Source organism: Sander lucioperca, chromosome 2 (assembly GCF_008315115.2).
Source record: "Sander lucioperca isolate FBNREF2018 chromosome 2, SLUC_FBN_1.2, whole genome shotgun sequence".
NCBI lineage: Eukaryota > Metazoa > Chordata > Actinopteri > Perciformes > Percidae > Sander > Sander lucioperca.
In genome coordinates this window covers 6,166,203-6,178,292 of record NC_050174.1, presented here as the reverse complement: position 1 = coordinate 6,178,292, position 12,090 = coordinate 6,166,203, and the positions used below count along the sequence as shown (strand labels likewise).

At 38.2% G+C, this 12,090-nt stretch overlaps 2 protein-coding genes across 2 annotated transcripts; both read right to left on the bottom strand.

The window, feature by feature from the left end:
• Positions 1-207: 207 nt before the first annotated feature.
• LOC116054284 (protease-associated domain-containing protein 1) lies at positions 208-4,637 on the bottom strand. The gene is made up of 5 exons (XM_031305766.2): positions 4,387-4,637; positions 4,020-4,120; positions 3,804-3,913; positions 1,030-1,197; positions 208-924 (listed from the first exon to the last, which is right to left on the bottom strand). Exons 1-5 carry the CDS (start codon positions 4,460-4,462, stop codon positions 804-806), a joined length of 576 nt encoding a protein of 191 aa, XP_031161626.2. The 5' UTR covers positions 4,463-4,637; the 3' UTR covers positions 208-803.
• Positions 4,638-5,134: 497 nt separating this feature from the next.
• On the bottom strand, positions 5,135-9,976 carry si:dkey-88e18.2 (interleukin-12 subunit beta). The gene is made up of 8 exons (XM_031305736.2): positions 9,711-9,976; positions 9,271-9,352; positions 8,880-9,140; positions 8,472-8,577; positions 8,145-8,332; positions 7,548-7,696; positions 7,351-7,461; positions 5,135-5,727 (listed from the first exon to the last, which is right to left on the bottom strand). Exons 1-8 carry the CDS (start codon positions 9,852-9,854, stop codon positions 5,581-5,583), a joined length of 1,188 nt encoding a protein of 395 aa, XP_031161596.1. The 5' UTR covers positions 9,855-9,976; the 3' UTR covers positions 5,135-5,580.
• Positions 9,977-12,090: the final 2,114 nt, after the last annotated feature.

Here is a 12,090-nt window from a genome sequence, read left to right as displayed (position 1 = left end):
TCAAACTGTGCTTAACACATTTCCTGGATCAGGAGTATTAAAAATGACAGTAGCTATAAAGACAAAGTTAATGGGGGCAACACATTATACTACTTAAAGTAGTCTGGGTGAATTAGGCTTAAGCGGACAGAAAATGTGTGTATAATCTTTAAAGTTATATAGATGTGTACCTCAGAAAGACAATAAATGATAGTCTTTTATGCAACATAAATCATTTTAATAAACAGTAATTTATAATAATTTTTTACAGTGAGATGACATTCCTGGTATTCTGTATTGTAGTGAAGTTAAATAAAAGCTGCCCCCCCCCCCATTGTGGCCTTACGCAACAGCTTGTATTATATGACAAGGCAAGAATTGGTGCACTTCAACCTGCATGTGTTCTATTAATGCATATCCAATTTTCCAGTTTTAAAACTGACTATTGACCAACAAATCATCTGCACCGAAGTTGCGAAAACAGACTCAATATCTTCAAAATAACTTGCTAATTCATTAAACTTCAGCTGAGCACTGAGAATAAGCATGCATGTTTTTGCTGAGTTTGTCTGTCCTCACCCGGTTAAACGGCTCAGGCAAAGAGTCCATTTAATAAGTTTGGCTGTGTGTTTAAGTGTGATATAATCATGCGTACACATGTAAATTTGACTGATTCACCACTAGTGTGTGTAAATTTGTTTAACCACCAATGAAGAATTTTCCCGTGAGGCTGTGAGTTTATTCACGGCTGACAGGATATGCACTGACAAAAAACAATGTTTATTGAGTGGGGAAGTGCATTAAGTTGTGGATGTGTGTCATTTCTACCACAGTGTCCATGGGGGTTGCTTTAGTGGGAATGAGGCCAAAGAGGAAACATTGACAGGAATGGAAATGACAGCCCACGGCAGGGCCTGTCTCTGAAGAGATCGTCTGATCATCATCCTAGAACGCATGGAAAAGGGGAAAAATTGTAATTGTCCCGAGATGTATTGCATTAATGCTTATATAAAATAAAACACTGAATGATTGTTTGTGTGTCTGTCTTACCCATCACGTCCCAGCAGGAATAGAGCAGGAATGCTTGGTTTGGCAGTGCTTCCATCAGTGATCATATCAAGGTACTGACTGTCATTGTCCACTACATTATCAGCAATCAGAACAGCTTTGCCTCCTGCTTCCTCCACGTGTCGGGCCTTTTGTACAAAGGAGCAACCTCTGGAGTGCACAGTAAAACAGAGAAAATATAAAGGCAGGCACTAAAGACAGTGTGATTAGTTTGCAGTAATACATTCCAAAAACATAATGTCTTCCCCATAACTTATATGTAGTAATGGTAATTAACTTCACACACAAATGCTGTGTAGGACACCTGATACTAAGCACACGTTAAACTTTCTTTTGAACATTCACACCAGGCTATTACATCTACTAACATGGAGGGAGTGGGGATTATGACCTATACTGCAGCCAGCCACCAGGGGGCGATCCAGATGTTTTGGCTTCACTTTTGGGGAGCTGTCAAGCCGTCCATCTTTATATACAGTCTATGATCTATCATAGTTCTCAACACAGGAGCACCGCAGGGTTGCTGCCTTTGTCCCTTACTCTACGGTCTGTTCACATATGACTGTGTTTTCAAATATAATAACAGCGTTGTGAAATTTGCAGATGACACCACAATGACTGAACTGATAAATGATAACAATGAGGATGCCTATAGGCGAGGGACCTATCCGTATGGTGTCAAGACAACAACCTCTCCCTTAATGTTGAAAAAACAAATGAGATAATTGTTAATTTTAGAAAGTCCAAAACAGCCACCAGTTCACATCAACGATGCCCTTGTTGAAATTGTGAATAACAGATGCTGAGGCATCCAGATCGCAGACTCCCTCTCCTGGGTCTCTAAACACCAGCATACCAGTGTGGTTTGGCAATCTGACTGTACAAGACTACATACAATTAAGGACAGTTAAAACAGCTTCAAAACTCACGGGAACATCACTGCCACAGATTTAGGACATTTACACCTCCTGCTGCAATAGGAAGGCCCTAAGTATTATGGAGGACACCAGTACTTGTACTTTTTGTATGACAATAAACTAAACTCGAGCTTGAGGTCTGCAACTGTAATTCTCAACAGATTAACGTACATATTTTAATAGGGGTGTACGATTCAGAAAATGTCCGATTTTTAGGCTCACGATTTGATTCAATATCGATTTTCAATTCAAAACCAATTCTCGATTCAAAAAAACGATTCACAGTATGTACACGTAGTTACTTTTCCCATGTGATTGCAGTGGACATACAATTTAAAAAAAAACAACAACAAAAAAACCCACAACAAATTAAATGTAGTTTGACATTACTTTATATGTCTTCATACAAAAATAAAAAACTTTTGCAACTAAAAACTGCAAAAGTGCCAAGATTTGGTCAGCTTTCAAATACATTTAATTCAAGTATAAAACTCAATGTTAAATGTGAACTCGACTGGGCACATTGAACTTCTTAAAATTAGGCCCTTTCTTTTTAGAACTGTGGCAACTACAGTCCATTCAACAGAACTTTTGTGATGTGTCCGAATCACATAATGGATACACATTTAGGGGTGTGTGTGTGTGTGTGTGTGTGTAACCAGTTCATAGTCCACAACTGGCTGGAATCTGTACATTCTTTTGCAGAAACAGAAGCTGGTCTACGTGTTTTGGAGTGAGCATGCTTCGCTGTGCAGTTACGATGTCTCCGGCAGTTGAGAACACTCTCTCTGATGCAACGGTGGGAGTTTAGAGCATTGAAAGAGAGTGCGTTGGTTGACTGGCACGGTACTTTAGATTTCTTACGACTGCTGGCAGATTTGAAAGCCTGTTGAAGATGGAGGCTCACGCCTATTCTCTAGGACATGTAACGGAGTCGCCAAGGAAGTTAAAAAAGAGAATTAAAACGACAATGCAACAGGCAAAGCAACAAGACCAAAGTTAATATTGGCGTGGCTTTTCCAAGATCTAAAGAGCTTATGAGGAGCAAGGATTTTAAAAAGGGACACCGAAGTTGCCTGCTTTCTTCTCAAAAGGTTATTCTGCATATTTGTGTAAATTTTAAGTTTTATAGTTGCTTGGCTAACTATAGCATGGTTGTGCATAACGCTAGAACGACGTCTAGGATACTTTTCCTTGTGTCAATGATGAAAAAGGATTGTCTACCTTGTAACATAAATGTAATCATATGTGTTGTGATTTCCCTGGCAGACAACTCACGTCATGTGCAGTTGTAACACAGACTAGCTACAGCTAGAACAGCTGCGGGTAAACGATGGAGATACTAAGAGCTAATTTCGGTTTCATTGACATTGTTCATACTGCTCAGAGAAATAATATTAAAAACACAAACCTCCATGCTTCTCTCCTACGCTGTAAACATTGCCTTACACTATTAATCTCGTACAATATACAGAATAACGATAGCACTGATACTTTACTAACATTAGCTTGCATATGTTTGGGAACCTGATAGCTGATGTTAGCAATGACATGGTACCAAAATAACGTAAAACTATTATTACACTGGAAGGAACACTCACGGACGAAGTCGTACTTCTTGGAATAATACGGCCACCGGTTAAAACGCGCTCAGAATGGGAGGGGCTAGAAAGTAATATTCAGTTGGTTGTCATATACAATTTCACCGCTAGATGGGAGAAATTCTTACACAATGTAGCTTTAAATGGCTTGATCCAAGCTTACAGTTCCAGTTTCCCAACAGTGGTTTGTGTTCACATCCTCCTTAGCGTATACAGGTGATGAGTGATGTGTACATACCCTCTTTCCATCAGGACTATTTGTCCCTGGATGATTGCTCTGTCCTCCAGGTCTGAGCAGCCATCTGCTGGGTCTGCTGGCACAAGGAAAATCTCATCATATGATGACGTCTGGGGACCAAAGGAAAAGAGAGGAATGTGATTAGATGGTGAGTGCACATGAGGCTTGATAATTATTTGGCCAACAAATGGAATCCAGAAAAGGGCAGGTACTAACAAAATCTCCTCCAAAGTCTTTAGCAGGCGCTGCACTGAAGATGTACCCTATGTCTTCTGGACTGATGACCCGGAAATAAAGCAGTTCATTGATCCCAAGACCTAGAGCAGATCAAAAAAAGAAACATTTACACGACTAACGTTAGCTAGCTTATGTTAGAGATGTGAACACCGGCATCATCAGTTTGAGGTCAGTGTTGGTAAACCACGGCAGCAACAGCAGTCTGCATTGGAAGGAAATTCACAGGGAATATAAAACGGTAAAAACAAAGCCTTAGCAAGCTTCTGAAACACCAACCCGTTAGCTACATTAGCTGTTTACTAGCGTTTGAAAATTGCCTCCGCCCCTTAACGTTAACGTTACTCACCTGATGTGCGATTGAACTGCATTAAAACACTCCAGAGGTATAATATTAAAGCTGTGGTCCGGACAACCTTCGCCATGTTCAAGACATTTGTAGAGCTTCTCAACGTTACATACACGATACTTTAGTGTGGCTTTCTATTTGAGAGCGGTATTTGTCCACATGTACTGTATGCTAGCGGCCGTTCTGTCAATAAACAATAGAGCAGCTAGCAATCACTTCCGCGCTTCTTTTAATGCGCATGCGTATATTGCAAAGCCGGATTTGTCTGCTGTTGGGCCCCATATTGCCATTAGCCCCCTATTTTAGTTTGCTAAATCCACCCTGCTTTCATGCTACGCTGGTTCAGAAAATCAGCCGAACAAAAATGTCACTTATCTGGTGATAAGAATGTGCTTTCCTACACTGTGACAAAAGACAAACAATGCTAAAAGCAGGTGAAGCTAATCCAGAGTAGGGTTGAGATGTTTCTGTTCGGAGGTCTGCACACAGACTTGTCCCAGTCCTGCTTTGCCAACATCTCGTTTTGACTTTAAACCCAGCAGCTTAATGGAATTCAGCCATCATTTATTATTTGTACCTACGCATTTCCTACTGTGACAAGTCAAACTGTCTTCAGTGGGAAAAGGCCAATTTAGAAATATGCACCGTATAAGTAGCCTATAATAATGCTAAGTAATACAGCAGGTCACAGGGATCCTATTCAAGACATGGGCATCAAACTTGGGTGATAAACATTGCAAGGCACATATTAAGACAACAATTTATTTGTTACAAACCAGTAAACTCACAGATTAATGAAATGCACTATAAAAAAACAAACTCAACTACAATTATTCCTCTGTTTAGCAATAGTTCGTACTACATTTCAGTTTTCCAGCTGCTAAACATATAATAATGACAACCATGAATTCACCCTCCATGAATGGAATGCATAATTTTAGTAATGAAATAAAATACAGTTTTAACAAAAACTGAACAATATTACTTAATGAAGGTATAAATATATTGCAAGAGTATATGTGTGTCCTCTGCACCATCTCCTATGTTGAATCTTTGTTCATGCACTTGGCAAATGCAATTTTAATTACTTCATATAAATACATCCAAATATTTTCCCACAGTTTTTAAATAAAAGGTGTTTGTACACTAGCACAATCCCAGTTGCAATGCATGTTTGTATTAAGCATTTTCTTTTTAAGATGTCTGGCTCTGCTTAGTACGTATGTTCTTTTTTTTCTTCCTTCTCTTCTTGCAATTGTCCAAGAACCCAGATGGCAACTCTGGGCAGCAAGATCTTGCTGTGTTTTTGCATTTGCATAGGTTCCTTTTCCCTGTTATCACCTGCAATGAGTTAATGAGAGATTAGGGTCTAAAACAGTGAGAATAAAATTAAATAAGCAATCCTTTAAGTCTTATAAACATTAATGTGCTAAATTCAATTAGTCTTCCCAAGTCATGGCTATGAATATCAAGTGAAACTACTATTACAATACGTTAAGAGTAACTGTTTTGCCACTTCACTGGCATGCAATATTACATTACATTACATTCACAGTGGAGCATGCTATTTCCCTGTATAACAGTGTAATTTATTGCTCAAGTTTCAAGCTCAGCTCCAGGTGTATCTATGTAAGGCTGTCTGGAAAAGATTTTGTTTGCTTATTACTGAGGTATCAGCAAATGATGATTGATTTTACTTTTAGGATTTGGGAGTATCAAAACCAAATGTTGCATTTGTATTGGGCTTTCAGCATGCCCACCAATTTCAGTGAATAATAGATGCCAAAATGTACCTCCTAACCTGACAATGTTATAAACTATAGGAAGAAAAAGGAAATATGGAATTTCAGATATCAACTGATACCATCATTTTTGCTAGGTTTAAATGCATTTGTCATCTATAACAAATCTGGTTAGTAGGTTATGAAGAAATAAAGACACCCATTATTCTAACTTACTTGAGTATTGTAGTGATGAGTACCTAAAAGTATAGCATCTAATCTTGTTTCTTTTTAACTCAGTGACTTATGTTTCTAATATTTTGTCCACCCCCATGTACATATAGTACATAAATGTGGACACTGCATTACATTCAATGGGGAGTTCTAATTTAAGTCAATAGTTGTACACATGACATGAGCAACACATAAATGAAGAAGGAACATATATCAGGAAGGAAGCACAAAGCTCTTTTAATAGCCATTTGTTTAACACAGTGCCAAACCACTAAAATACACAGAAACGCCTTTTACGGAAATACACAGGGCCAAGAAACATACCGTGCCAAAGTCTACAGTGCAGACAGAACTAGACTCCTACAGTTATGATTCATGTTAAATTATGTAGATTTCCTTTGATTTTAATGTCAAGGATCCTTAAATGGAAAAAACTGCTGGGACCAATTTTATAAGATTTGGTCCTATTAAACCCCTATCAGACATTTTTTGCTGGTAGATAAAACTTCATATTGAATCACCGAACCGTCTGTGTTGTGAGTTGGCAGGTAACTTTACCAATGTCTCTAGTGTCTTTATTTTCTACGGACTTCCATTTGCCCTCACAAGAACCTCTGGTGGTTACCAGACCCCAAATTGGGAAATAGTCCTTATGTTAGCAAGAAAGAATTTGCTTGGAAGTTCTTCTACATTTCACAGTAGGTCTGTAATTGTGTTTTTTTTTCTTCCTTTTTGTGTGTATGATTTTAAATAAGTAATAACTAATGCACAAATAAATAGACTACAGTCATAAATAAAAATTAAAGTGTGCTGGATTGAGCTATCATAAAACAAACTCTTGATGTATTACTGAGCTTCTGGTGATTGCTGTGTTATCTCTTGGCCAGCCAGAAACACATAGTGAAAACTAGCAGGTGAGAGGACATGAGAGGACATTGTAGGCACATAAGAGGAACAAAGAAAGAGCAGGAGCAGACAGTGTTGGGTTCAAATAATGTCATTGGGTTACATTTTTCCAGGGAGTCCACTGGCTCCAGGCTGAGAGCACCAGCGAGTCTCTGGAGCGAACCCTCAGCTTGCTGATTCCCTTCGGTATCAGATCAGATGAAGAACGTCCAGTCTAAAGTCAGACAGGTCGCACAATAAGAAAACCAAATGCAATGGAGAGAATGACAGACATGGAGACATTACCAGACTTGTGCGTACCTTGCCATCATCTTTAAACACATATTCAATCTCGTGCTCCAGACTGAAGAAGCTGTGAGGAGTTGACCAGCTAGATGGTGCATCAATAATCACTTTCAGGTCATCTTTTCCCTCCTGACAATTGACAATCTGGGGACTATCGGGTTGAACTAGACAGAAGGAAAATCAACAAAACAGGAGTCAACGTGTGTCAGTAGGGAATCATTAAAATATATATGTAAATTAACAAATGTTTTTGCTGAAAAAAGTCCATTGATTTACAATAAGGATTTACTTATGAGCGATGAAATTACTTTTTGAGTCATGAATGAATTTTTTTGTACTTGGATTCTAATGTTGCATCTTTTTGATAATGTGTAGAATATACCTTTTCACTTCATCAGAAAGTTACTTTACTGAACAATGTATCATTGTTACCAAACACTAATTGTTAGTATTAACTTGTTTGATTTCCATCCTTCAAAACCAATTTCCTAACAATTGAATAATCTATTTTTGTACTTTGTGAACAACTTTGTCAGTGATTTTTTGCAAAAAATGCTGTTTACTCCAAATCTTGATAACCTTTGGTTAAATGCCTCGTTTCACTCAGCTTACCAATGTTTCTGAGATAAAATCTCTTGGTTCTCCTGAGGATGGAGAGATTAATGATGGCCTCAGCAGTGAGTTCGAGCTTGGTGCTTTCCTCAGCGTAGGGTGAGAGGGAGTGGGACAGCTCAAACTGGAATCTCCCATCTACGAACCGATCGCTGCTGACCCAATGACACGACTTCCTACGTTCGCTGCTACAGAGGCAAGCAGTAAAACAGACACTGAGCAAAATATATGTAACTGAGAAATGTACACATCTGTCTGCTTGTTGGGTCCATCTTACTATAAACTATATGCTATACTTTTGGCTGCTTTACTGTAATTTGTCTTTACCAGTCATGGCCCAGTCCAAGGCGCACAGGTGTTCGTTCACTGTGGGTCCAGTTACAGCTGAAGTTACAGTCAAAAGACTTTGCCCAACAACTGAGAGAGAGATTATCTATAAAGATACACAATGTAGGTGATTACAAGTTTAATGGAAAATGTTTGGACTTTGTCACATCAAAATATGGAGAGAAAATATCACTTAATGTAAGACATTTATGTTGAAAGTGCATCATAGAATGGTTCAATATTTGTTAACTTCCAGTCTCATCCTCTAGAGAAAGAATGATTCACCCAGTCAGAAATGCAGCAAGTTTCAAGACTTTGGCTATTTTGGATGTAGGTTTGCACTGATACGTTCCTCTATTTGAGAGACTTTTGACTGAATGAATGGAAAATTAAACCAGAGCATCTCACCCAACTCTTCTTCCTCCTCAGACTCCAGCAGCAGATAAGTTGATGACAACATTTCTTTTCCTCTCCAGCAGCTGTATTTTCCCAACATGGGTGTATCTACCTCTGACACGGACAGATTTTGACCATTCAGCTGGACATTGTCCTCCAATTCGACATCGCTCTCTATGTCTTCACCATGAAACTTCCATGTGACAGCTCCGTCAGTTGCTGTATGGCAGGTCAGTGTGACTGGATTTGCATCATTCCTTTTTGCCACCACAACTACATAAACATAAATATACACACGCACGCACGCACACACGCACACACACACACACACACACGTCAAGATGACCAGATTTAGAACCATTCAAGATATAGAAAAATGAATGATACCATAAATAAGACGTACAATTTTCTGGAAAGTGGTCGATTCCATGTGCTCCGGTGAGGCTGATGAACAGCAGCCCACACATCCACAGTGACAAACTCTTCTGGAGAATTGTGTGACAGCAAGAGGAGATTGTTGAAAATGATCCATTTCTACTTGCATTAAAAACCTAAGTAATTACCCCTTTATTTGCTATAATTTTATTATTAGTATTTCCCATTTAATCTTCAATTGAGAAACAATTTTTTTTTTTATCTGTTCATGGGACATTTCAATTGGCTGAATGATTTTTGTTGAGAATGTGTTATGTTAATGCAAAATTATTGCAGTCTATTCTCTAGCTATTCTATCATTTGCCATATATAATCAATTGCAATCCTTAACTGACCAGATAAGTATAATTTGAAAACACGTATACAAAACATGTTTAAGTCCAATATTATCGAATAGTTATTTCTTACCATTTGGATGTGTAAGTTACACCAAAGTGATGCTATTAGCAGAAGTTCAGTCGTGGTAATCTTGATGATTGTATGCTCCAACTGCTCACTGAGCTTCATTTTTATACCATTGCATACAGCATGCATCATCATCATCATCATCATGTCACCTTTGGAGGTGAAAAAGAAACGAAAGCGATGTAGTGAATTGATAAGAGCATATTGGCATTTCCTCTCTACTATTTTGCATATCAAATTTTGCAAACAGATAAACTGTGAGTGTCGAATAAGGGACTGTTAAGTGTGGGTGTTCAGTTGGGTGGGGGGTTGCCCTTGGCTTTTAAGGTGAAATACTGCAGCATGACACCACATGTGAGATATACAGTGTCCAATTACCAATACACACACACACAAACACACCCACACACACACACCCACACACACACTTTGTCTACAATAAGTGTTTTGAATTTTTGGTCGCACAAAACAAGCACTTTGAATATGTAAACTTGGGCTTTACGGAAATTGGGAGAGGCATTTATCTCCTCACAATTTATAGACCAAACGATTAATCGTTAATTGATTAATTGAAAAATGAATCATTAGATTCATCCATAACAAAAAATCATTAGTTGCAGCCATACAAGAGAGATTTACAGTAGGCTATATATAGTAAAAAGTCTGCACCTGTGTATCTTTTCATTAATGATAATAATTTTCTTAACCTTCATTCTAGACTTAGATCCCAGAAATAACCCAGTATTACCCTGGCCAAAAAGAAAATTTGTCTCCTTTTTCACCCCATCATAACATTATTGTGAGGACATTTGATGATCCCAAAGTTCAAGAGAATGCACACATGCATGTTCACGCACAGAAAAAAGAGAGAGGGAGGGAGAAACACCAGGACTTCCCCTGCCCATTAATCATGGCCCAATTTTGTCTGGCCAAATGTCAACTATTTCACACTCGAAAAACACATTTTGGTCATGCGTTTATCCTCACAGATAGGTAAATCATTAGATCCCATCATGTGTTAACCTGTATGTGAAGTACTCCATAGTAAACAAAGCTTTGCTTTAGTATTTGGTGTTTTAATTCTTCTTTGTACTCATACAGTTAGGTGAGAACATACTGCATAGTTCATAAAAACTACCATCTACAGTATGACCACATTGTAACCACATTATGACTGAAAATTCTGCGAAACCTGTTTGGACATCTGAACAGAAAAAGTTGGTTTCAGGTTTCAGTTCCTTAAAAGCCTAAATAGCATTGTTCATGTATCTGCTGAGAATAATTTAATGTGCTCAAATAACCTCTCTCCTTGTCTGTATTCACAGACTTTAACTGCAGTGACTGTGATAAATTCTCACATTATTGAAAATGTATAGCTCCAAAAAAATAGGTCTTGCAATTTGAAATGTTCACATCTAAAAAATGAGTTATCACAAGTCTTGCAAATGAATGCAGAGCAAGTAAATACAGAAGTTTATCTACTTATTTCTCCGCAGCACTTTGGAGGTAGGTCTAGCAATGCGAGACTAACTTATTGAGGACAGAATGTGTCGTAAAGGTCCGATGTATGTGTTGTCAATGCTGGCTTGAAGAGCTGGTCTTGACTTGATGAGAATTGACCAGGAAAAGACACAACTGTATATTGGTGGTAAGCACATTAAATATGTTGCTCTACCACTCACAACTTCAGTTAGTTATTTTAAAGTGGTTTCAATTTAAATTAGTAATGAATGTTTATATACTGTCATTTTCAGGTTTTTAAATTTTATTTCTGTTTTGATTTAAGTGTGGCTGTGAGTACATTTTTCAAGTTCAAAGATAGTTTTTAGTCACTCAACGTCTCTTTTCCTTTGAATCAGATTGTGAACAACAAAATCAATGTGAAGAAAGCCAAAAAGTCCCAGACAGTTTAATGTGTTACTTGCATATGAATCCCAAAACTGAAGAAAATTTTCATCTTTGAGTACTTTCAGCACTATACTAGGCTATGAGGTCACTTCAGTCCAGATAATGAAACAAACCATAAGGCTGCCCAAGAAATGGGTAACCAAACAGTTTCAACATCCACCCTACAAAAACACATGTAATCAATGTTATATACAAAGATATGAGTATCTCAGTGTAGATAGTATGACTTCTTTTGTGCCCCTAGTTCTGAAAACCTTTTCAGTCTACATGGCCTCCTAATATGCTTGCACTTAGTCTCGCATTGCCAGACCTTCCTCCACATCGCTGCAAAGGAAGGTCTGGCTAGTCCACACAGAATTTTGGGATAGGAAAAAAAAAAGAGAAAAACGTTCTCTGGTTTATTGGGATTTCTATAGACCAATCACAATCGCCTTGGGCGCTAAGCCAGACGCAATAACGGTGCCTCTGCAAAATA

Excerpts from the sequence above, each read along its gene's own strand:
- LOC116054284 (XM_031305766.2), bottom strand. The coding sequence starts at position 4,462 with ATGGCGAAGGTTGTCCGGACCACAGCTTTAATATTATACCTCTGGAGT. Across the intron at positions 4,121-4,386 it reads GCAGTTCAATCGCACATCAG|GTCTTGGGATCAATGAACTG; the intron begins GTGAGTAACGTT and ends GATCTGCTCTAG. Across the intron at positions 3,914-4,019 it reads AAGACTTTGGAGGAGATTTT|ACGTCATCATATGATGAGAT; the intron begins GTTAGTACCTGC and ends TTTGGTCCCCAG.
- si:dkey-88e18.2 (XM_031305736.2), bottom strand. The coding sequence starts at position 9,854 with ATGATGATGATGATGATGATGCATGCTGTATGCAATGGTATAAAAATG. Across the intron at positions 8,333-8,471 it reads CTTGGACTGGGCCATGACTG|CAGCGAACGTAGGAAGTCGT; the intron begins GTAAAGACAAAT and ends TTGCCTCTGTAG. Across the intron at positions 5,728-7,350 it reads AGTGGACTCCCTGGAAAAAT|GTGATAACAGGGAAAAGGAA; the intron begins GTAACCCAATGA and ends AACTCATTGCAG.